The 24,458-nt window shown below is 51.1% G+C and overlaps 1 protein-coding gene across 2 annotated transcripts in view; it reads left to right on the top strand.

Moving 5' to 3' along the window:
- DNAH2 (dynein axonemal heavy chain 2) overlaps positions 1 to 24,458 on the top strand; it is a 189,244-nt gene that overhangs the window by 76,061 nt on the left and 88,725 nt on the right. For both annotated transcript variants that reach the window (XM_088464631.1, XM_088464632.1), the window contains 10 exons: positions 1,756 to 1,866; positions 2,779 to 2,967; positions 5,608 to 5,711; positions 6,852 to 7,041; positions 17,455 to 17,635; positions 17,727 to 17,854; positions 17,958 to 18,110; positions 18,190 to 18,315; positions 19,464 to 19,682; positions 22,987 to 23,104. In XM_088464631.1, the coding sequence (XP_088320757.1) occupies positions 1,756 to 1,866; positions 2,779 to 2,967; positions 5,608 to 5,711; positions 6,852 to 7,041; positions 17,455 to 17,635; positions 17,727 to 17,854; positions 17,958 to 18,110; positions 18,190 to 18,315; positions 19,464 to 19,682; positions 22,987 to 23,104 (1,519 nt within the window). The remainder of the gene's footprint in view (positions 1 to 1,755; positions 1,867 to 2,778; positions 2,968 to 5,607; positions 5,712 to 6,851; positions 7,042 to 17,454; positions 17,636 to 17,726; positions 17,855 to 17,957; positions 18,111 to 18,189; positions 18,316 to 19,463; positions 19,683 to 22,986; positions 23,105 to 24,458) is intronic.

The following is a 24,458-nucleotide window of genomic DNA, read 5'->3' as shown; positions in this document are numbered from 1 at the left end:
GCAAAAAAAAGACTTGGGGCCTGATTCAGACCCGGACGCTAAGCCGCGGACGCACGCTATGGGCGATCGTCGTCCGTCTGCGCATGCGTCAAAATTACGTGTGCGCGAACCGGTAACTGCGTACGGGAATCGTGCGCTCGTAGTACGCAAACTGGACGCTACTTTGAGTGACAGATAGCGCCGTTTGTGGGTGGTAACGGGGGAAGGTGCTTGTGAACGGGGGAGTGGTGCTGTGAACGCAGGCGTGTCTGGGCGTCATAACGGTGTTTTATGGGCGTGCATAATTAGCATGGAGGCGTCATTGTACACGTCACTTGGTTGTAATTCAGCCTGCAGTGATTGCAGCGCTTGCGGAGGGGTAGGGTCTACCTCAAGCGCTGCGTGCAGCTCCGATGGCTCTCGATGGTTCTGATTAATCCTACACTTCCTGGAGATGACGTGTATTAAGAAAAGCGGGCGTCTTTATACCGGAGTGCGCTCGCTCTGTCGTCGCTCTCTAAGACATAGAGGGCGTCCTTACACCGGACAGTGCGATCCTGGAATCTGCATACCCGGCCCCTTTTGGCAGCGAGAGAGCGCAGCTTAGCGTCTGGGTCTGAATCCTCTCCTTGGTTTTATTCGTATTACAACGGTTTTTTAGGCTGCGATTTGCTTGATGCAAAAAAAAAATTACGCTTCACACACGCGAAAGTGCATTTGTAATAAATCGTCCGAGTGTCCCCTCGCTCACATGATTAATCCAAGCCATGAATGAGGATCAAATGGTCAGGGCCACATTAACAATGGCCTCCACATAAATATAGGCCCAACTCCATGGCAGAACGATGATGAGCAGCTGGCCACACGGTCAGCCTTAGATCTTAGGGTATGCAGTCGGGAAGTTGGCGGACCTAATCCCGACAGCCGGCTTCCCGACTGCTTTACCCCGGCGAGGGTTAAATGACAGGCGTCTAAATGTAGACGATCGAAGGGATGCTTGGTGCCAGGCGTGGACAGCCGCATTAGGTTTAGGGCTCCCGGGGGGGACTTAGGGTTAGGCACCCCCCCCCGGGAGGATAGGGTTAGGCTGGGGGAGGGAGGGTTAGGTTTAGGCACTTAGAGGGGGGATTAGGGTTAGGCACTGGGGGGGAAGGTTAGGGTTAGGCACCCCTAAGGAGGGTTAGGGGAGGTAATTAGGTTAGTCTATACATACCTTAGGGACGATCAGGATTTTCACCCATGTCGGGCAGCCGCTGTCAGGATTCTAACCGCCGGACTTGCGTCCAGCGGTAAATCTTACCGATTCCGGTCATAGGTATTAAGATTGTATTTCTGTTTTCCCCATAAATGATTTGACTCATCTAGAGAGAGAGATTGGGGCTGATAGTGTAAGGCGGTACACGCCCACATGGCACTGGCCACACCCACACATCAATGGCCACACCTCCGATGCTTCTCGCAATAGGCCCTTGATCACTTTTATCCCCAGGCTCAAGTAGCCCGTCTTCCGGTCCTGCAAATGGACATTGTTTTTCGTAGAAAGGCTGAAAAGTTTATTCAGCGGAATTGGCGCTGATAAGAGGCTGGAACGCTGGCGATTTCTCCACCTCTCCGCCCATCTACACGCTCTCCTAGGCTGTGGCGGCATCCCCGGAAAGAGGAGACTAGCTGAGCGCTGTTACTGTAGATGCGCGGGGCGGACATCTAGGCGGAAGCCATTCTGTGCGTGTGGCTAATGAGTCCCCCCTCGTCTCTCCCTCTCTCCCCCCCACACAGATGCTGATCACTTCCAGCCAGATACAGTGGACGACGGACGTGACCAAGTCTCTGGTGACAGCCAAGGAACGCGCAGACAAGAAGTTTCTCAAGACCATGAAGAAGAAGCAGGTGACCAGCCAAATGTCCAATGTGCTCAATAAGCCGCAAAGCTGGCAGAGAATGGCGCAGTCAGGGCGACTGAGGGCCTGGTTCCGAGGCGGAGGCTGTGGCAGCCGCCAATGCATCTTTTTTTGCGCAGCGCGACTGCGTAGTTATGCAAATACCGCAGCCGATGGGCTTCTTACTGGGATACCGACTAGCTGCGTCTCAAAGCCGCTGTCGTGCGTAAAAAAGAACGCACCATCGAGCGCACATCGGTCACACCAGCCCTATGGTTGCTCAGAATGTCCATGGGAACATGGCCGCCAACGCGGCAATGTTTGGACGCAGTTGCTGGCTGTGACACCCCACATGTCTGACTAGCCCCCCTCCCAGTTACCTCCCAGTAACGGCCACTAAAAATCATCCATTATTAATTAGGTCATAAATCAGACTATACTCCCAACATGAAAAGATGGAGAGCTCTGAGTGGCCAACGATGGTCTATGGCCGATGGCAAGTGATTTTTCGCCATCAATGGTGTGGCACCAATGCCAAACCATCGATGGTGGCACCCAATGTTCAGAAAAGATCAGCGCCATCACTCCAATGGTGAGGTCATGCAGGCACAGCCATAGATGCCTAAACCATCAATAAGGTTCTGTGGCAAGGGACAACCCCCGATGGCCATCACTATAGAGAGCTTCCCATTTCTAGACGATGAGCCTGGGTCAGAGATGAACGCTATGCCGAAATTTACAAAGTTAAGCAATTATTGGTAAACTGCAAATGCATCTAAGTCACACACCTCACTTGTCATTACCGATGTCGCTCACATTGAGGATTGACAGTCGGGGTGAGTTTGGGGGAGGTAAGGGGAGGGTCAGCAAAAAAGCAACGGTACCCGAGCATCGGCTGACGCAGCAGAATATGTATCCTCAGGTCTCTATGCTGAACAAGTACTCTGACGCCATCCGGGGAAACCTGACCAAGATTCTGCGGCTCAAACTGGTGGCCTTGGTCACGGTGGAGGTCCACGCCAGAGACGTCATCGATAAGATGCTCAAGAGCGGCTGCATCGATGTCACTTCTTTTGAATGGTTGAGTCAACTTCGACTCTACTGGGATAAGGTAATGTTATCTATCCACCAACGTGACAACAAGTATAGAAAGGTACCAGGGTCATACAGAGTCACACACGGGGCTATGAGCCTGTCACTCACCCTGCGGGGTGTACCAGTGATATAAACAGAAGGGAGCTATGAGCCTGTCCCTCCCTCTGCAGGGTGACACAGTGACACAGACAGAAGGGAGCTATGAGCCTGTCCCTCCCCCTGCAGGGTGACACAGACAGAAGGGAGCTATGAGTCTGTCCCTCCCCCTGCAGGGTGACACAGACAGAAGGGAGCTATGAGCCTGTCCTTCCCCCTGCAGGGTGACACAGACAGAAGGGAGCTATGAGCCTGTCCCTCCCCCTGCAGGGTGACACAGACAGAAGAGGGCTATGAGCCTGTCCCTCCCCCTGCAGGGTGACACAGACAGAAGAGGGCTATGAGCCTGTCCCTCCCCCTGCAGGGTGACACAGACAGAAGGGAGCTATGAGCCTGTCCCTCCCCCTGCAGGGTGACACAGACAGAAGGGAGCTATGAGCCTGTCCCTCCCCCTGCAGGGTGACACAGACAGAAGGGAGCTATGAGCCTGTCCCTCCCCCTGCAGGGTGACACAGACAGAAGGGAGCTATGAGCCTGTCCCTCCCCCTGCAGGGTGACACAGACAGATGGGAGCTATGAGCCTGTCCCTCCCCCTGCAGGGTGACACAGACAGAAGGGAGCTATGAGCCTGTCCCTCCCCCTGCAGGGTGACACAGACAGAAGGGAGCTATGAGCCTGTCCCTCCCCCTGCAGGGTGACACAGACAGAAGGGAGCTATGAGTCTGTCCCTCCCCCTGCAGGGTGACACAGACAGAAGGGAGCTATGAGCCTGTCCCTCCCCCTGCAGGGTGACACAGACAGAAGGGAGCTATGAGCCTGTCCCTCCCCCTGCAGGGTGACACAGACAGAAGAGGGCTATGAGCCTGTCCCTCCCCCTGCAGGGTGACACAGACAGAAGGGAGCTATGAGCCTGTCCCTCCCCCTGCAGGGTGACACAGACAGAAGGGAGCTATGAGCCTGTCCCTCCCCCTGCAGGGTGACACAGACAGAAGGGAGCTATGAGCCTGTCCCTCCCCCTGCAGGGTGACACAGACAGAAGAGGGCTATGAGCCTGTCCCTCCCCCTGCAGGGTGACACAGACAGAAGGGAGCTATGAGCCTGTCCCTCCCCCTGCAGGGTGACACAGACAGAAGGGAGCTATGAGCCTGTCCCTCCCCCTGCAGGGTGACACAGACAGAAGGGAGCTATGAGCCTGTCCCTCCCCCTGCAGGGTGACACAGACAGAAGGGAGCTATGAGCCTGTCCCTCCCCCTGCAGGGTGACACAGACAGAAGGGAGCTATGAGCCTGTCCCTCCCCCTGCAGGGTGACACAGACAGAAGGGAGCTATGAGCCTGTCCCTCTCCCTGCAGGGTGACACAGACAGAAGGGAGCTATGAGCCTGTCCCTCCCCCTGCAGGGTGACACAGACAGAAGAGGGCTATGAGCCTGTCCCTCCCCCTGCAGGGTGACACAGACAGAAGAGGGCTATGAGCCTGTCCCTCCCCCTGCAGGGTGACACAGACAGAAGGGAGCTATGAGCCTGTCCCTCCCCCTGCAGGGTGACACAGACAGAAGGGAGCTATGAGCCTGTCCCTCCCCCTGCAGGGTGACACAGACAGAAGGGAGCTATGAGCCTGTCCCTCCCCCTGCAGGGTGACACAGACAGAAGGGAGCTATGAGCCTGTCCCTCCCCCTGCAGGGTGACACAGACAGATGGGAGCTATGAGCCTGTCCCTCCCCCTGCAGGGTGACACAGACAGAAGGGAGCTATGAGCCTGTCCCTCCCCCTGCAGGGTGACACAGACAGAAGGGAGCTATGAGCCTGTCCCTCCCCCTGCAGGGTGACACAGACAGAAGGGAGCTATGAGTCTGTCCCTCCCCCTGCAGGGTGACACAGACAGAAGGGAGCTATGAGCCTGTCCCTCCCCCTGCAGGGTGACACAGACAGAAGGGAGCTATGAGCCTGTCCCTCCCCCTGCAGGGTGACACAGACAGAAGAGGGCTATGAGCCTGTCCCTCCCCCTGCAGGGTGACACAGACAGAAGGGAGCTATGAGCCTGTCCCTCCCCCTGCAGGGTGACACAGACAGAAGGGAGCTATGAGCCTGTCCCTCCCCCTGCAGGGTGACACAGACAGAAGGGAGCTATGAGCCTGTCCCTCCCCCTGCAGGGTGACACAGACAGAAGGGGGCTATGAGCCTGTCCCTCCCCCTGCAGGGTGACACAGACAGAAGGGAGCTATGAGCCTGTCCCTCCCCCTGCAGGGTGACACAGACAGAAGGGAGCTATGAGCCTGTCCCTCCCCCTGCAGGGTGACACAGACAGAAGGGAGCTATGAGCCTGTCCCTCCCCCTGCAGGGTGACACAGACAGAAGGGAGCTATGAGCCTGTCCCTCCCCCTGCAGGGTGACACAGACAGAAGGGAGCTATGAGCCTGTCCCTCCCCCTGCAGGGTGACACAGACAGAAGGGAGCTATGAGCCTGTCCCTCTCCCTGCAGGGTGACACAGACAGAAGAGGGCTTGGTGGCAGCATGAAGACAGGATCAATTGTACATAATTAGTATTCTCTATCCTTGCAGGATATTGATGACTGTCTCATTAGACAGACCAACACGCAGTTCCAGTATGGATATGAGTATCTTGGAAATTCAGGCCGCCTGGTGATCACTCCTCTAACTGACAGGTACTATTACCCTCATCTTCCCCTGTGTACATTGGGAATGTAGTACTTACGTTTTCTCTGAGTCCATTGAGGGACAATGACAATGGGATAGAGAACCACAGACCCCACTGTACAGAATATAGAGAACGTCCACCTTCAGATGTGTCCACATACATCTCACCTCCATGTGCTACAAGTCACTTTAAACATAACACGTGAGCGCCGTACGAGTCGGTAGCGCCGAGCGTCTTTTCATGCAACTTTTTAACTTCAAATGCGTCTTATTTGCAAAGCGATGTGAATAGGACGCACAAGCGGATATGTGGCATGCCTGTATTCTGTGTGCCAGGGCGGGTGTATTCTGTGTGCCAGTGCGGGTGTATTCTGTGTGCCAGTGCGTGTGTATCCTGTGTTCCAGTGCGGGTGTATTCTGTGTGCCAGTGCGTGTGTATTCTGTGTGCCACTGCGGGTGTATTCTGTGTGTGCCAGTGCGGGTGTATTCTGTGTGCCAGTGCGGGTGTATTCTGTGTGCCAGTGCGGGTGTATTCTGTGTGCCACTGCGGGTGTATTCTGTGTGTGCCACTGCGGGTGTATTCTGTGTGTGCCAGTGCGGGTGTATTCTGTGTGCCAGTGCGGGTGTATTCTGTGTGCCACTGCGGGTGTATTCTGTGTGTGCCACTTCGGGTGTATTCTGTGTGTGCCACTGCGGGTGTATTCTGTGTGTGCCAGTGCGGGTGTATTCTGTGTGCCAGTGCGGGTGTATTCTGTGTGCCACTGCGGGTGTATTCTGTGTGTGCCACTGCGGGTGTATTCTGTGTGTGCCAGTGCGGGTGTATTCTGTGTGCCAGTGCGGGTGTATTCTGTGTGCCACTGCGGGTGTATTCTGTGTGTGCCACTGCGGGTGTATCTGCATGCTACTTTCCTGCCTGTGGCCTCATTAAGACCCAGCGCATTCTGGACTGAGATGGTCATGGAGAATTGGGCAATTGGGGGGAACATTTTTTGGAGGTGACTAATATTTATCTGTATCCTTGCTGGAGAAATGAGTCTGTGCTATACCTGGAACTTTCTACCAAAACCATGGCGGGATAGTTTACCCGGCTCCATCGCAGGTAGCAATGGATCTGTCATTACACAAAGTAACATAGCCTGTTCCCTCAGATGCTACATGACCCTCACCACCGCTCTGCACCTTCATCGAGGGGGCTCACCAAAAGGCCCAGCTGGTACTGGAAAGACAGAGACTGTGAAAGACTTGGGAAAGGCACTGGGAATGTACGTGATTGTGGTGAACTGCTCTGAGGGCCTGGACTATAAGTCCATGGGGAGGATGTATTCTGGCTTAGCTCAGGTGAGGAGGAGGAGGAACCTATTCTGCATTTGTGCGTCATGTCTTCTATTATACCACTTCTTTATTGCTGCCTAGCCTCCATCTCAGACCATAACTGGTCCACCAGTATCTTCTATTACTTCACTCCTTTAATCACTGCCTAGCCTCTACCTCAGATCATAACTGGTCCTTCAGTATATTCTATTACTTCTTTATTGTTGCCATGCCTCTATCTCAGAACATAACTGGTCCACCACTATCTTCTGTAACTTCACTCTATCACTGACTAGCCTCCATCGTAGACCATAACCTATCCACCAGTATCTTCTATTACTTCACTCCTGTATAACTGACTAGCCTCCATCTCAGACCATAACTGGTCCTTCAGTATATTCTATTACTTCACTCCTTTAATCACTGCCTAGCCTCTACCTCAGATCATAACTGGTCCACCTCTAACTTCTATTTCTTCTGTATTACTGTCTAGCTTCCATCTCAGACCATAATTGTTCTACCAGTATTTTCTATTACTTATGTATCATTGCTTAACCTCCATCTCAGACCATAACTGGTCCACCACTATCTTCTGTAACTTCACTCTTATCACTGACTAGCCTCCATCGTAGACCATAACCTGTCCACCAGTATCTTCTATTACTTCACTCCTTTATAACTGACTAGCCTCCATCTCAGACCATAACTGGTCCACCACTATCTTCTATTACTTCACTCCTATAATCACTGCCTAGCCTCTACCTCAGATCTTAACTGTTCCACCTCTAACTTCTATTACTTCTGTATTACTGTCTTCCATCTCAGACCATAATTGGTCTACCAGTATTTTCTATTACTTATGTATCATTGCCTAACCTCCATCTCAGACCATAACTGGTCCACCACTATCTTCTGTAACTTCACTCTTATCACTGACTAGCCTCCGTCTTAGACCATAACCTGTCCACCAGTATCTTCTATTACTTCGCTCCTTTATAACTGACTAGCCTCCACCTCAGACCATAACTGGTCCATCAGTATCTTCTGTTACTTCACTCCTGTATAACTGACTTGCTACCACCTCAGACCATATCTGGTCCTTCAGTATATTCTATAACTTCTTTATTGCTGCCTTGCCTCTATCTCAGACCATAACTGGTCCTCCAGTATCTTCTATTACTTCTGTATCACTGCCTAGTCTCCATCTCAGACCATAACTGGTCCACCAGTATCTTCTATTACTTCTGTTTCTACTTCAGGGTCCATAGGGGGTCCACAGGATTGACCTTGGGGTATAGGTTGGGAACCAAATCCGGGCACCACGCAGTTAAAGCTTTCAGCTCCCAGGATGCACTGGGTCCACTCTCCCTATAACCCCGCCCCCAAGCCAGAGGCTCCTCAGTTTCAGTTGGTGCCCGGCCGGAGTCGGGTCACCGTTATCGCAGGGGGGCTGATTAGCGGCCCCTATGTTTACTTTTATTTTATGAGTTTAAAGGTTTTTGATTTTACTTTTAGACTCTTCAGAGCTGCAGCGCCGGACTGTCCATAGGACGTCCAAGCTGCTGCTCCGTCACCTCGCCGGCGCTGAGACGCCAGTACAGATCTGGGGATCTCAGCGGGACCCCAGAGTCTGTACTAGCCGGACTCTGCGGGCACCCAGGACTGCTGCCGGATCCACGGGGAGCAGGTAAGGTCGCGGGTCACCATTTGCGGTGATCCGCGCATTTAATATGCAGTCCTGTGCCTCCGGTCTCTGGGGACAGACCGGAGGCACTGGCAGTGGTGGCGGGCTCCCCCTCCATGGAGGCCTACCCCGTGTGTCCACTAGCCCACCAGGGACTTAACGATCGGCGCTGGGAGCCGGCGTCCCGGGGGGTTAATAGCCGGCCAAGGGAGGCAGCCTTCCCTGTTGTAGCGGCTACTCCGCTCAGCTCAGCGCGCCTTTCAGTATCTATAGTCTGGCGTCGCTGAGCTGCTTCCTCCGCGGGCCACGCTTCCTCTGAGGTCTCCAGCGGCCATTTTATCTTTGTGGTGCAGCAGAAATCTCTGGAGATGGCAGTGAGTCCAGTCCCCCTGCGTACCTCACCATCAGGTCAGTGTACACAGCGCTGTAGCCCTTCCCAGACACTGAATCTGGGCAGTTGAATGTAGCGACAATGTGCAGTATATTATGTCATGCTTATGTATGTATAATTGTATATATATATATATGTCTGCATTGTATGTGACTTATGTTAGTGCTGACTGTCTGTGCTTTTTCTCTCACCTGTCAGTGTATATCTATCCCTTTTCTTTACAATCTGCCCAGATACAGGTGTATCTAGGGTGGTTCTGAGACCTCACATATATATACTTGTCAATATTTCTGAGGTTTGTCACATACTGTTGCGTGCTGCACGTTGCCATATTTTAGATGGAACTGTGTGTTGCATACACTGATAATGGGTACATGCAGCTAATCTTAGAGTTAGTCAGTACCAGTATAGCGCTGCTTGAATTTCCACGATGGCGTGTTAGTCAGATATATCTGACTAGGAAATAGAGCACGATACTACACCCATTCTTGCTATCCTGCCTGTCATGGTTGCAGGTGTGACTGCGGAGGATTTGTCTCGGAAAGGGTTATGTATGAGGTGCCGGGCTTCTTACAGAATCCCCCTGGGGAAGTTTGTTTCTCTAGACACTGACCTCCCTTGCGGATCGCCTGGCGGCCCCCTTAGTTGCTACCCACTTTGGGTTGCTTCAGCATGCTACCCTTCCCTCTCAGGGTGTCTCGCAGTTCTTGCAATTACCCCTGCAACACAGACTACCGCTCCCTACCGGGGTTTTTAAAATTCCCTCAGGTAACAGTCTGTCATTTTCCTGGCAGGGATTACCACAACAGCCACACTGGGTGGATGCCGTTTCTGCAGTACACAAAATGGCGTATTAAACGCCCGGTGGTTACTGCCCAGTTTGCACTGCTGTCTAACATAGATCGTCAGCAAAGGGTGCACTGGATGAGGTGTCGGACTGCTTCACACGAGGTGGGGCCTAAATCATGTATTTTTTATCCCTGCCTTGATGCTGGTGGTCATGTGCATCCTGGTTATAGAGGATGTTGAACCTGTACCTAAAATCAAAACACCCTCAGTTTAAGCAATTAAAATGTCTTCGGCTGTTTTCCCCCTCTCTGACCAGCGGGTGGATCACATGGCGGAGGTAGGGCAATGGGCGGATAGGAGGTATCACAAGAGCGTTGGGCCTCATGTTTCCCATTCCCTGAGGGTCATTGCAAATAATAGGAATCGCCTCCTGGGGTGGATCCTCTTGCTATTTGTCTGATTAAGAGCGCTACTACGCCTTCCATCCTTGCCCGGACGGTTTCTACGGAACCGTAGGTGGTGACTTTGCCTGAAATCAATTTACACATTTTCAGAGGCTGTTGCCCATCCAACCATGGCTAATGCAGGGGTGGCTAATGCTATTGAGTGCTGGGCCGCTGCATTTGTAGAGCTTTTCTCTCTTTAAAAAAAAAAGGCTTCAGGGGATCAGACGCATTTTGTCGCTCACATTTAAAAATGCAGTGTCATATGTTGGAGCCGGTCATTGCACGTTTCATGCCGGTCTCCTCCTCTTCAGGGTTTCGGCTGCGACTGTATCCGCCACCATACCCTATGACTGTGCTCGTGGACGGCAGAGTTAATCTCCATGGTAGGCCTTAAAATGGACTATTTTTGGGGAGATCTTGTTTGGTCCTGACCTTGACAAGATTGTAGCAATGTTGGCAGTTTCAATCGGCAAATTTCCGCCTTCAGCTACTCCCACTACGAGGCTTCGGACTACATCTGTTGAGTCTTTTTGTCCTCAGGGACAGCCTAAATGCCAGTATATTCCTAGGCTGTTCGTCTCCACAAGGGCCGCCATACCCGGTACCGAGCAGACCTGGTCATCCAGATGCCCTGCTTATAAATTTGAAGGAAGTATCTTCAGCCTGACTGGACAGGTCTTCATCTGGGGGTTCCCAGAGTGAGATTCAGACTTTCTCAGTTCGTCCAGTGCTGGTGTCAGGTCACCATGGACGTTTGGGTAAGAGGTGAAGTCTCTCACGGTGGCGTCCTCTCATTGCTCAGGCGGCCTCCCCACAAAATTTGCTACACAGGCCTTTCTTCAGACCCGAACAAGGCCTTACAAGTCCAGAAAGCTGTACAGTCTTTGCGTTAAGCAGGGGTAGTTATGCCAGCCCCGCTATCTCAGTGAGGGACTGGTTATTCTACCTTTCTTTCTGATGCAGAGGCCGAAAGGTCCTCATTGGCCTATCCTCTATCTGCAATCCCTGACCCAATTCCTAAAGGGGCCTAGGTTCAGGAGGGAACCCCTATGCTCCATCATCCAAGCTATGGATCCTGGGGACTTTATGGTATCGCTGGTTGTTCAGGAAACATACCTACGGGTACCTATAGAGTCCTCTCATCCACGATAGTTCAGGTTTGCTGTGCCACAGCAACTCTTCCATTTTTCAGGTTCTGCCCTTTGTACTGTCCACAGTCCCACCGGGGTTTACCAGATTTGTGGCTTTTATGACAATCCACCTGTTAAGGGTATCCGACTGCTCCTGTATACGGGCGACCTCCTGTTCTTTACAGGATCACCAGGATTCTTTGAAGGCATTTCCATTTATCCATTGCTTCCCTTCACTAGCATGAAGGGTTAAACAACTGGGAAAATGTCCTCCCTGAATTCCTCACAGGCTATAATCTGGGAGTCCTGCTGGATTCTCAGAATGGGGGAATCTTTTCTAACATCAGACAAGATCTCCACTCTAACTATGAGCGCGCAGATGCCTCCACAGTTGACAAGTGTCTATACACTCTGTCATGGGGGTTCTGGAATCCAGGGTGTCTACCTTCAGAAGGGTGGTATATGCTCAGTTCCATTCCAGGCCTTTGCAAAGACTGATCCTCTCCAGATGGAACGGTTTTCTCCATCGGATCACGGGTTAGAGATGTTCTCTCTGGAGATGTTTGTCTCTATCAGGGTGGTTATAGCCATCTCATCTAGGGTAATCCTTACTACGGACGCCAGTCTCTGAGGTGCTGTGACCGGTCCGTACCCCTTTCGGGGTTGTTGGATGTCTGTTGCTTCCGCCCTGCCAATTAACTTTAAGCTGTCTTGGGCCCTCAGTATGGCCTAACACAGGCTTCATGGTGAACCTGAAACGGTTCAGTCCGACAATGTCACAACAGTGGCTTCTATCTAGGAGACACTGGTCGTGGTGTAGCTATGACGGGAGTGTCACACATTCTGACATATTCCGAGAGTCTCCTACCGGCCATCTCTGCAGTGTTCATTCCGGGAGTTCTCCATTGGGAGCCGTCACGACGTGCATCCCGGGGACTGGTCTCTTCTCTAAGAGAGGTTTCAACTCCTAGTGAGCAGAGGGGGCCTCCCAGTCCAACTCTTGAGGTACTGAAGCAACCTTCGGTGACGTATTGTCAGTGAAGTGGTCCTTCCACTTTGTGTACTGGTTCCTCCGGTCTTCCTTCTTCCTCGAGGTCTTCGGAAGTTTTTCAATCGAGACAGAGGTGCGGTCTTGCTGGTGGCTCCTTATTGCCCCAGACATCGCGGGTACTTAGATTTTCGGAGTCTCCCTATCGATACTCCATTCCTGCTGCTTCACTATCCGGACCTGTTGTCTCAGGGTCCTTGTTTTGCCCTGGACCTGGATCGTTCGTCTTTGGCTGCGTCCCTACTATGGTCCTAAGGCTTCCCTGGCTCTGTCATAATTGAGATGTTTAAGAGCACAAAGACCAGCTTTTGCTGGGATCTACCACAGACTGTGGCATACATAATTCTTATAATATCATACCTGTCGCTTCGATCCTCCGGTGTTTAGGATTTCCAGAAATTCTGGCATTCCTTCCAGCTGGCTTGGGTCTCACCCTCCGTTTGACCTTCCTGACAGTGCGGATCTCTACACTGTCAGTGTGGTTCGGATGTGGATTTGCTCCACTCTCTGGTATCCGGTACATCCTTCAGGGTGTTTTCTGGATTATGCCTCCCTTTCTCCCCCCTAGGGGCTCCTTGGGATTTAGTGGCGGTTCTTCGTGCCCTCCTGGGACTTTCAGTTGAACCACTGGCTGTGATGGCCATTACTTGGTCTATTGCTTAGGCTCTCTCTCTCTCTCTCTCTCTCTCATGACGTATGCATCCGCCAGGAGAGTGTCGGAATTGGGAGTGTTCTCAGGTGGCTCTCTCTTCTGGTTAGTCCACCATGTCAGGGTTGTGAGTTACACTCGCCCTGTGTCTCTTCCTAAAGTGATTTTTAAGTTCCATATTATTCCGGAACTTATAGTACTGACATTTCAGTCACCAGTCCTCTTGGCTGGTGTGGCCTCCTTGACTGGGGTCCGGCCTCTCCGGATTTATGTGTTCCATTCAAGTTCCTTCAGGAAATCAGACTCCTTAGTTGTGGTCTTTTGGATTTCACAGGAAAAGATGGCCGGCAAATAAATTGACATTGGCTAGATGACTTCGTATGACTATCTCAGGGGCCTACAAATAGGTTAGGCCTTTCTGTTTTGGTTGATACTTATTCTACTCGGGCTGTGGCGCCTCGGCTGTTCTGCCTTGCTAGGTGGCCACATGGTCTTCTGTCCACACCTTTTTTTTTTAAGGTTCTATGCATTGGTTTCCTTTGCCTCTCAGGATACTTCCTTTGGGCGACGGATTCTCCTCTCAGCACAGGAGCGTCCCCGCCCTTATAAGGACTGCTTTGGGACATCCCCAAGGTCAACCATGTGGACCCCCTATGGACCCTGAAGTAGAAAACAAGAGATATGGTAAGAACTTACCTTTGTTATCTCTGTTTCTACGAAGTCCATAGGGTCCACAGGGCACCCGCCATGACGCACCTGGCTTCATATGGGCTGTGTTACTGGTCACCGGTTTCCCGTCTCCTTCTCTGTGAGTATGGTTATTGAGTGTCCCAGTCTTGTCTCTCTTTCTTTCCTCCTCCGGCCTTTGGCTACTTACAAACTGAGGAGCCTCTGGCTTGGGGGCGGGGTTATAGGGAGAGTGGACCAAGTGCATCCTGGGAGCTGAAAGCTTTAACTGCGTGGTGCCCGGATTTGGTTCCCAACCTATACCCCAAGGTCAACCCTGTGGACCCTATGGACTTCGTAGAAACAGAGATAACAAAGGTAAGTTCTTACCATATCTCTTGTTATCACTGCCTATTCTCCATCTCAGACCATGACTGGTCCACCTCATGCTTTTCCTCTGAGACTTCATCTGTGTCTTCTCTTACTTCAAATCTTTTTCTTCTTCAGGGTCCATAGGGATCCACAGGGATACCATGGGGTGTAGGTGGTGGATAAGGACCGGACACCAAACCGTTAAGCTTTCAACTGCCAGGATGCAACGGTCCCTCCCCCCTAAACCCCGCCCCTGAGCCTGAGGCCAATCAGTTTGCTTGGTGTCCGGCAGGAGCTGGGATCCCCTTGTATAACAGTGGCAGGTGCCTTATGCAGCCCAAAGCTTTATATTTATGATTTCTAATTTTATTTATATATATTTCTGCGTGCGCAGCATCACTGTACTAATTACGTCTGCGCTGCCGCTCCATCACCCCTCCGGGCACCGCAACTCCATAGCGTCGATTGGTACTTTCGGCGGGGCTCCCGGGGACATTGCTAGCCGGCCCCACAAAGGACCACAGACTGCAAGTCGGACACAGTGGACAGGTAAGGCGGGTTACAGCTTGCGGTAGCTCGCGGCCGGGCAGTCTTACCTCCGGTCTCGGGACAGACCGGAGGTGCTGAGAGTGAACACCGGCCTCGACCGCATGATCCACTAGACCACCAGGGTACATATGGTGCGGGAATCCAGCGTCTCGGTGGTCAAAAATCAGCCAGGGGAGGTCAGCTTTCCCTATTACAGTGGCCCCTCCCCCAGCTCAAGGCGCCATTCCACCGCGGTCTGGACGCTCTGAGCTGCTCTCCTCCTCAGACCCCGCCCCATCAGAGGTCACCAGCGGCCATTTTCTGCTGGCTCAGCCACAGCTCTCTCTGGAAAACGCTGGGTCCGGTCCCCCTACACACCTCTCCCAGGAGTCCGGTTATGTAGCGCAATAGCCTCCCAGACATCGTTGAATGTAGCGCCCTTTTGCAGTTAGTGTTTTTCTGCATAGTATGTGACTTTTGCTAGCGCTGTCTGTCTGTATGATTTTTCTAATCTGTCAGCCTATGCCTTTCCCTTTTCTCTCACTATAACCCTATCATACCGGTGTGTATTCAGGGTCTACTATACTTCACTTTTACTTATAAATGTGAAGGCTATCACATACTGTTTGGTTGCACTCTACACGGTACCATATCCTGTGCTGTGCTCTCCTGCAGCTTATTTAAGCATAGGCAGGATCACTATAGTGCATACCCATTTGTATACACTGTCGCATAATAGCGTCTGCATACCCATTTGTATTTGGTGTATTCTGTTGCATATTAGTGTATACTCTGCGACTGTGTCTAACAAAGGCAAAAGTAGCAAGCAAGCGACTGCACCTACATTGCTGTCATGGAAATACTGTGCAGCAAGCTTGAATGAGGAAGATGTTGTCCAGGACGGACTATGTACAACGTGTTATATTAAACCAGATACGTCTTCTGCTCTTGCCCGGGAGCCTCCTTGGGCGTCCCTGACTCAGGTGCTAGCTGCTATTGTAGACCGCCTGACAGTCCCGGCAGTAATTACCCCTATGGGGTTGCCTCAACAGGTACAGGCAGTACCGGTACCTCCATGGGTAGATGTCCTCTCTACTTCAGTACAGAGTCTAGCAGCTCCCTCTACAGCCTTTCATAATATGTTGCAAGGTGAGAATCCCCTACCCAGTAACCTACCAAGCGTATTGTGTTGTCTACGCAACTTTCAGAAACTGAATCTCCCTCAGGGGAAGGAAAGCATCAATCTAACATTAATATATCTGCTTTGGTGCGAGCTGTCAGATCTTTCCTCCAAATAGAAGACGAGGAGCCCACCCCCAAATTAAAGCACCCACTATTTAAACAACAAAAAGTGGCTTCAGCCGAGTTTCCGCTCTCTGATCAGCTAGCCGAACACATGGCAGCAGCTTGGCAGATGCCTGGTAAGAGGTTTCAGCTCCAAAAACGCCTGACCTATTGTTACCCTTTTCCTGCAGCTCATTGTGCAAAATGGGAGGCTCCCCCAGCAGTAGGTTCCCATGTTATGCTATTGAATAAGAGCTCCACTTAACCTATCCCTACACCTTCCTCATTAAAGGACCCTTACGGATAGAAAGATTGAAACTGGCATTAAATCTGTGTATTCCCTTTCAGGAGCCATTGCTCGCCCAACCATGGCTATTGCCTGGGTGGCGAAAACAACTGAGAGCTGGGCAAATACCCTAGAAGAGTCTTTTCTCCCTAGAGGTCCGATGTCTTATAGAGCTCACATAAGAGATGCAGCTTTCCTATATCAGAGAAGCGTCCTTGGATGCTAGTCTCCTGGCCTCTAGAGCATCGGCTACGTCAGTGTCTGTCCGCCGCACTCTTTGGCTATGGACATGCAAGGCGACACCTAACGCTCTCCAGATGGAACGGGTCACCCTATCGGATCAGATCCCAGACAATGATTCTCTCTCCAGAGGTTCGTCTGTCCCCCTCCTGGTGGTTACAGATGTACAACCTAGCCAAGGGTCGCCCCTTTGGCTACTCCTTACAGGATGCTTCATTTGGACGCAGGATACTCCTCTCAGTTCCCCACCCTTGAATACTGATATGGGACAAACCCATGGTATCCATGTGGATCCCTATGGACCCTATAGAAGAAAAGGAGCGTTATGGTAAAACTTACCTTTGTTAACTCTCTTTCTTCAAAGTCCATAGGGTCCACTTCTCTGGGTTGGGTTTCCTGGTCACCGGTTTCCCGTCTCTTTGATGTGAGAGTATGATTCTTCTGTGTGCCAGTCTTCCTTCTCTCCTCTCCTCCTCCTGCCTTGGGCTTGTCAACAAACTGATTTGCTCAGGCTCAGGGGCGGGGTTTAGGGGGGAGGTACCGTTGCACTCTAACTGTTTGGTTATCCACCACCTACACCCCATGGTATCCCTGTGGACCCTATGGACTTAGAAGAAAGAGAGTTAACAAAGGTATGTTTCACCATAACTCTCATTATCACTACCTAGCCTCAATCTCAGGCCCTGACTAGTCCACCAGTGCCTTCTCTTACATCATTTCTTTATCACTACCTAACCTCTATCTCATACCATGAGTGCTCCACCACCTGCCCTTCCTGTAAACCAACCTAATCAGCTCTTTTCCTCTGACAAATTCTAATCAGACTACAACTGAACCGCACGTTTCATCTCTCACTTCAGTTTCATTATCAGTGTCTTGCATCCATGTATTGAAGTGCACTCTAATCTCTCTCTCTCTCTGCTCCAGACTGGTGCCTGGGGCTGTTTTGACGAGTTTAACCGCATCAACATTGAAGTGCTGTCGGTGGTCGCCCAGCAGATCCTTTCTATCCTGTCTGCGCTCTCTGCTAACCTGAACCGATTCATATTTGAAGGAAGAGAAATCAACTTGGTGTGGTCTTGCGGAATTTTCATCACCATGAATCCAGGTGAGAACCCTCCGCTTGAACGCTGGACAACCAGACCATGAACTCCTCTTCCTTTGTATCCTTGTCCTTGACACGTCCTTGTGGTTTACAGGCTACGCTGGCCGCACCGAGCTCCCCGACAACCTCAAGTCCATGTTCAGGCCCATTTCCATGGTGGTCCCAGACTCGACGCTCATTGCAGAGATAATTTTGTTTGGCGAGGGGTTCAGTAACTGCAAGGTAACAGCACTACATGATAACACACACGTCTGTGTTGTACGAGTGGTCACATCCATACAAGACCCTACAGGGCGTGTGGTCACATGTTGGTCTTGTCTCGTAGCTCCTGGCTAAGAAGGTCTACACCTTGTACTCACTGGCCGTACAGCAGCTCTCCAAGCAGGACCACTACGACTTCGGACTGAGAGCTCTGACCTCATTGCTGCGCTACGCTGGGAGGAAACGCAGAGTGCGGCCTGACCTATCTGACGAGGAGGTGAGTGAAGGACCTGTCAGGAGAGTATATGGACCTTCAGCTTTCTCCTGTCTCTATCCTGTTATTGTCCTTTCCACAGATTCTGCTCATGTCCATGAAAGATATGAATATTGCAAAGCTCACCTCCGTGGACCTTCCCCTGTTTAATGGAATCATGCAGGATCTCTTCCCAGGCATCGACACGCCATCTGTGGATTACGGCAAGGTGAGCGCACAAATGCTATTGAACTCCCATGTGCAAATCTTTGCATGTGCGTCTGTCTGTAACCGTAGACACTAGTGCGTGCGTGCGTGCGAGCATAATCGTGAGTACTAAACAACTTTTACAGCATACTCAGCATTGCTGTCAGCGTGACACATATTCACTAGAGCACAGGTTCTCAAACTCAGTCCTCAGGACTCCACACCGTGCATGTTTTCCGGGTCTCTTCACAAAATCAAAAGTAAAATAATTATAACCACCTGTGGATCTTTTTAAAATGTGTCAGTGAGTAGTGAATACACCTGTGCTTCTGCTGGGTGACCTGGGAAACGTGACCTGTGTCAGGACCGAGTTTGAGAACCACTGCAGTAGAGTGACACCAAATCTCGCGCCTAGGTTTATCGAGTTTACTGTATTTTGCACTTCTGTCACAGGTTGGGTACTGGATGCTGGCGTTCAGGATCCTGGCGGTCAGAATCCCGACGCTGGCATCCCGACTATGGTACCATCCTGACGGCTGTAGGTAAGTATCCTAACCTAACCCCTAACCCTAACCTTCGCTCCCCGGTGCCTAAACCTAACCTCTCCTAGTGCCTAAACCTAAACTCCCCCTCCCCGCACTCTAACCCTAATCCTTCCCCATTAGTGGATAACCCTAAGCCTCCCCCTATGGCCTAACCCCTAAGCCATCCCCCAACCCCAATACTTACCTTCAGTATTCCGGCAGTTGGGATGCTGGTGCCAGTATTCCAATAAGTGTCAGGATTCCGTTGTCGGCATTCTGACCGCCGGAACCCCCGCTGTCGGGATACTGAACGTATCCCGCTGTCACTACTGTAGTATACCTAGCATAGCACTTTCAATTGCTGAAATACTTGCGTAAAAGTAGCATAATATTAGCATAAAAACATAGCATAGTAATAAGGGAAACTTAGCCTCATATTAGTGGAAAAGTAGCAAAGAGCATAAATGAACATTACAGATGAAGGCTGACAATACGGCGAAACGCGTACAAATCAGCCCATTTGTTCCTGCATTAGAAGTGCGGTCGGCTCGCCTGTGTGTTATATGTGTTTCTGAATGGAATATGTTAGTGCTTGGAACCTGCGCTGTTATATTTTCCTCTCTGCGCCCATTGTACGCCCCCCCAGCTGCGGGAACAGATTGAGCATGAACTTCGCCTCTCCGGCCTGCAAGTCACGCCTTTCACCGTCGCCAAAGTCATCCAGCTGTACGAAACCAAGACCTCGCGCCACTCCTGCATGATCGTGGGGAGGACCTGCAGCGGGAAGTCCACCACCTGGTGCTGCCTCCAGGCGACGTTGTCTGCTCTCAACCGCGCCGGTGACACGACCTACAACCTTGTGCGGGTGAGTGATGATGGGCAGAGTAACTCATTTATGGACCACCGAAAGTCCAGACCTGAGATGCATCTCTATGTGTGCACCATCTCCGCCGGCTGACGCGTTTCAGGCTGTACTCCCACTACCACTATTAAATTAAATCTGTATATTGCAAATGCAATAAAAGTCTAACTTACAGTCACTTCATTGAAAAAAACCCTCCACTTTTCTCCTAAAATACTACTGGCACCCCTGTAAGTCCCCCTCTCCGTGCCTTTAACTCCTTTAAATAATCCTGTCTCACAAAACCCGTGCAAAATTAGAGACACTCAGAAATGCCGCTGGTCCTCCCCCCCCACCCCCACACCTCCATGTGGCCCATAAATCCATGTTTTTTTCTATTAATGTGGATAAATGTCAGGCAAAACGGGCCAGTGGACTTGACTTATCAGACTGAAGACCTCCTGAAAGCTTCCCCGACCACTTTTCCATCACCTTGGTAACCCACGCTGATGCTAAGCTTGGTCTAAAGGTGCCCACAGACATAGCGATGTGCTCAAGATGAGCCGATGTGTACGATTTCCCTTGAAACTCTCCCCGGTAGCTCAGCACACGATTTGGTGTCCAATCTTCAAACGATCTCTCCTGCATCCAGACTGTTTACAGTGCATCGGGTCCTAGATTGTCAGAGCTGCCCTACCGCACGGCAGATCTGAAGATGTGCGACCAGAGGGGGACACGCATCGCAGAGCCGTAACTAGACTTTTTGGTGCCCTGTGCCAGAAAGAGCATTGGCGCCCCCCTCATTTTTCAAAGGGACATAATGCACCCAAAAAAGGGCCATGGCTTCATGGGGAAGGGCCAGGGAAGAGATAGGATAGGCCAGGAGATGTTGGGGATGAAATAAGAGGAAGCTACAAGTGAGAATGATGATAAACAGAAATTTGACAGGCCCAAACAGCGCCCCCTGACCTGTGGTGCCCTGTGCGATGGCACCGGCCGCACTACCCTAGCTACGGCCCTGACGCATCACATCGTGATCGTGAGTGGGGACTCATGATTTACTCTCAATTTGGCCATATTTTACACGATCTGTCGTTCCAATGTGTCGGGATCGGCCAGATCAGGTAAAATATCGCCATGTGTGTGGCCAGCATAAGAGTCCCCAGCGGCTATATATATATATATATATTATATATATATATATATATATATATATATACAGCCTTGGGAATCAGAATAGTTGTTGTCTTCTTCTAAAGGCGTCCTTGTGCAAAAATGAGGATTCCTCAAGGTCCCAGGTATCAGTGCCTTCACCTTCCTCCTGAGAGTCTGATCCCTCCCAGGACCACTGCAGGACACTGGCGTTTGTGGGGTCTCACTGAGTAGACCCTCACTGAGCTTATTTAGTCAGGCTTTTAATCCAAGCCGGCTCCTCGGAGGGACTCAGAATAAGCGGCCAAACTCTCTCCTTTGAGCAGGCTCCTTACCGGAAGTTGTGAGGCGGGAGATGCAGAGAGGACAATGGCCCTCATTCAGAGCCGTACGCTCTGAGCAGAGCGCACGCTCTGAATGAGGGCCGGGCTCCATTTTCATGGAGCGTCCTTCTGGACGCTCGTATAGCTGTGGGTCACCACCCACAGGCTATACGAGCGTGCTTTGTGATGGCCGCGATGGTCGAGACCATCGCGACCATCGAATTTGCGAGCCGGAGCCTGCGGTTGAGGTTTTCAACCGCAAGCTCCGGAGTGATTTTGGCTCTATCAGAGCCAAAATCACTCCCACTGACATCACTAGTGATGTCAGTGGGCCGGCTTCAGACGGTAGGCGTTCCCTTGGGAACGCCCCCATCAGGGAGGCACGCCCCCGGCACGCCCACCAAAGGGGGCGTGCTGTCAATCAACATTGACAGCACGCCCCCTTTGATCGGACACAACGAGCGAAGGACTTTCCTTCGCTCGTCGCGTCTGGCGCATGCACACGACGGAGCTCCCTCCGTCGTGCGCATGCTCAGTGCATAACATCGACCCACTTGCGAGCGGACAGCCGCTCGCAAGTGGGTCTGAATCAGGCCCAATGTCTCTCCTGGGATGTGCTGCAAGCTCCGTAATCTCGGCAATAGATGACCTACAGATTTAGCGTAGGCTGGTTCTGCCAGATTGACTGCGCCACACACTGGCATCTTAATCCAACATTACAGATAATCATCAGGTAGAGGACAGCTGTAGTGCACATTTATTACCCAGCACCGTCATGGCCACTGACTTAGGGGACTACTAGTCGCTTTGCTCCTCTCCTTCCCCCCACAGAGGAGAATTATTTTTGGAGCAATAGACCCTCTCCGTGGCCTGCATACCTAGCGTACCCTGGGGCTCTGGCGAGTGAACCCTGCCACCGTTAGTCCTGCTCACGTGGAATAACTGTACGATCTTCAGAAGCTTGTCTTCATGTCCAGACTACAGAGTCTCAGGCTAACCTGAGCAAGCTAGCTTCCAGCAAGGAAGGACCTGGAACGAACATGTTAATGTGCGATACCGGCCGATATCGTTATCGTTCAGTCGTCCAAAATATCGTTCACTTTTTGCGCAAAAACGAGCAACGATAACGACCAGCGATGCGCACTCCCACTGGTCGTTGGTCTTTGACGTTCATCGCCTGAACATGCGGGCCAACCTGACGATATTATCAGGCTGTTGCATGTTCGGGGATGAGGGAGGGAGCCCGGCACTGAGCGATATCGTTCATGATATCGTTCAGTGTTTGTGCTCAGTGTCGTTAACGACACCGCGCACACCCCTTCCGGGAACACACGGTACAATGTCGCTCATAGAGCAAATCGTCTATTGTATACGCACCTTAAGTACCCATTTAGGTTTATATATGTTGTAATGATGGTGCAATCCAGAAATGATTTTGGCTTGTAATGTTGAATGTCAGGCGCCCAAAGAGACAATCTCAGTGTCTTTGCCCTCCGTGAGAATGAGCATTTATTCTGTGTTATTGTACTTGTGTGGGTCTTATCATCTGACTGACTTAGGGCTATATGTAAGATTTACAGTATCTTTTTTTATGTACAGTCAGTTTTACACCAAGACATCATGTATTCCAGAAGACGTAGCACAGGAATAGAGCGCCTGTGAGGTTCTGTAGCGAGACATCTCACCTGTGACTGTATGAGAGCGCGGCCACGTCACAGAGCACCACGGGGATAGAGCTATAGGCTCCTTACAGGGATGCTAGCAGATCTATATGAGCCGTTACCTTGCCCACAGGTGTTCGCATGAGTATAAGACAGACACTGGGATGATTGTTCATTGTGTCCTGTGCGCAGGATTTCCCGCTGAACCCCAAGGCTGTGTCTCTGGGTGAGCTGTATGGAGAGTATGACCTGACTACCAACGAGTGGACAGATGGCGTTCTCTCCAGTCTCATGAGGACAGCGTGTGCCGGTATGTGCTGATCACAGACAGCTGTGTAATACAGGGAGGTGCTGTGTAATATAGAGAGAGGACAGCCAGGGGCTATATAATACAGAGGACAGCCAGGGGCTGTATAATACAGAGAGAGGACAGCGTGTGCCGGTATGTGCTGATCACAGAGAGCTGTGTAATACAGGGAGGTGCTGTGTAATATAGAGAGAGGACAGCCAGGGGCTATATAATACAGAGAGAGGACAGACAGGGGCTGTATAATACAGAGAGAGGACAGACAGAGGCTGTATAATACAGAGAGAGGACAGACAGAGGCTGTATAATACAGAGAGAGAACAGCCAGTGGCTGTATAATACAGAGCGAGGACAGACGGGCTGTATAATACAGAGAGAGGGATGACAGAGGCTGTATAATACAGATAGAGGGATGACAGGGGCTGTATAATACAGAGATAGGACAGACAGGGGCTGTATAATACAGAGAGAGAACAGCCAGTGGCTGTATAATACAGAGCGAGGACAGACGGGCTGTATAATACAGAGAGAGGGATGACAGGGGCTGTATAATACAGAGATAGGACAGACAGGGGCTGTATAATACAGAGAGAGAATAGAGAGGGATGACAGGGGCTGTATAATACAGAGATAGGACAGACAGGGGCTGTATAATACAGAGAGAGGATAGAGAGGGATGACATTGGCTGTATAATACAGAGAGAGGGTAGATGGGCTGTATAATACAGAGAGTGGATAGAGAGGGCAGGCAGGGGCTGTATAATACAGAGAGAGGACAGGCAGGGGCTGTATAATACAGAGAGAGGACAGCCAGGGGCTATATAATACAGAGAGAGGACAGGCAGGGGCTGTATAATACAGAGATAGGACAGGCAGGGGCTATATAATACAGAGAGAGGACAGGCAGGGGCTGTATAATACAGAGAGAGGGAGGATGGTCTGTATAATACAGAGAGAGGACAGGCAGGGGCTGTATAATACTGAGAGAGGACAGGCAGGGGCTGTATAATACAGAGAGAGGGAGGATGGGCTGTATAATACAGAAAGAGGACAGGCAGGGGCTGTATAATACAGAGAGAGAGGGAGGATGGGCTGTATAATACAGAGAGAGGACAGCCAGGGGCTATATAATACAGAGAGAGGACAGGCAGGGGCTGTATAATACAGAGATAGGACAGGCAGGGGCTGTATAATACAGAGAGAGGACAGGCAGGGGCTGTATAATACAGAGAGAGGGATGATGGGCTGTATAATACAGATAAAGGATAGAAAGGGATGATGGGCTGTATAATACAGGGATGTGCTGTGTAATACAGAGAGAGGACAGCTGGTGGCTGTATAATACAGTTAGTCCGTT

Source organism: Taudactylus pleione, unplaced genomic scaffold (assembly GCF_031769625.1).
Source record: "Taudactylus pleione unplaced genomic scaffold, aTauple2 ptg001724l, whole genome shotgun sequence".
In the NCBI taxonomy this organism is placed as follows: Eukaryota; Metazoa; Chordata; class Amphibia; order Anura; family Myobatrachidae; genus Taudactylus; species Taudactylus pleione.
Note: the sequence above shows the minus strand (reverse complement) of the source record. Positions and strands in the feature narration are given on the sequence as shown.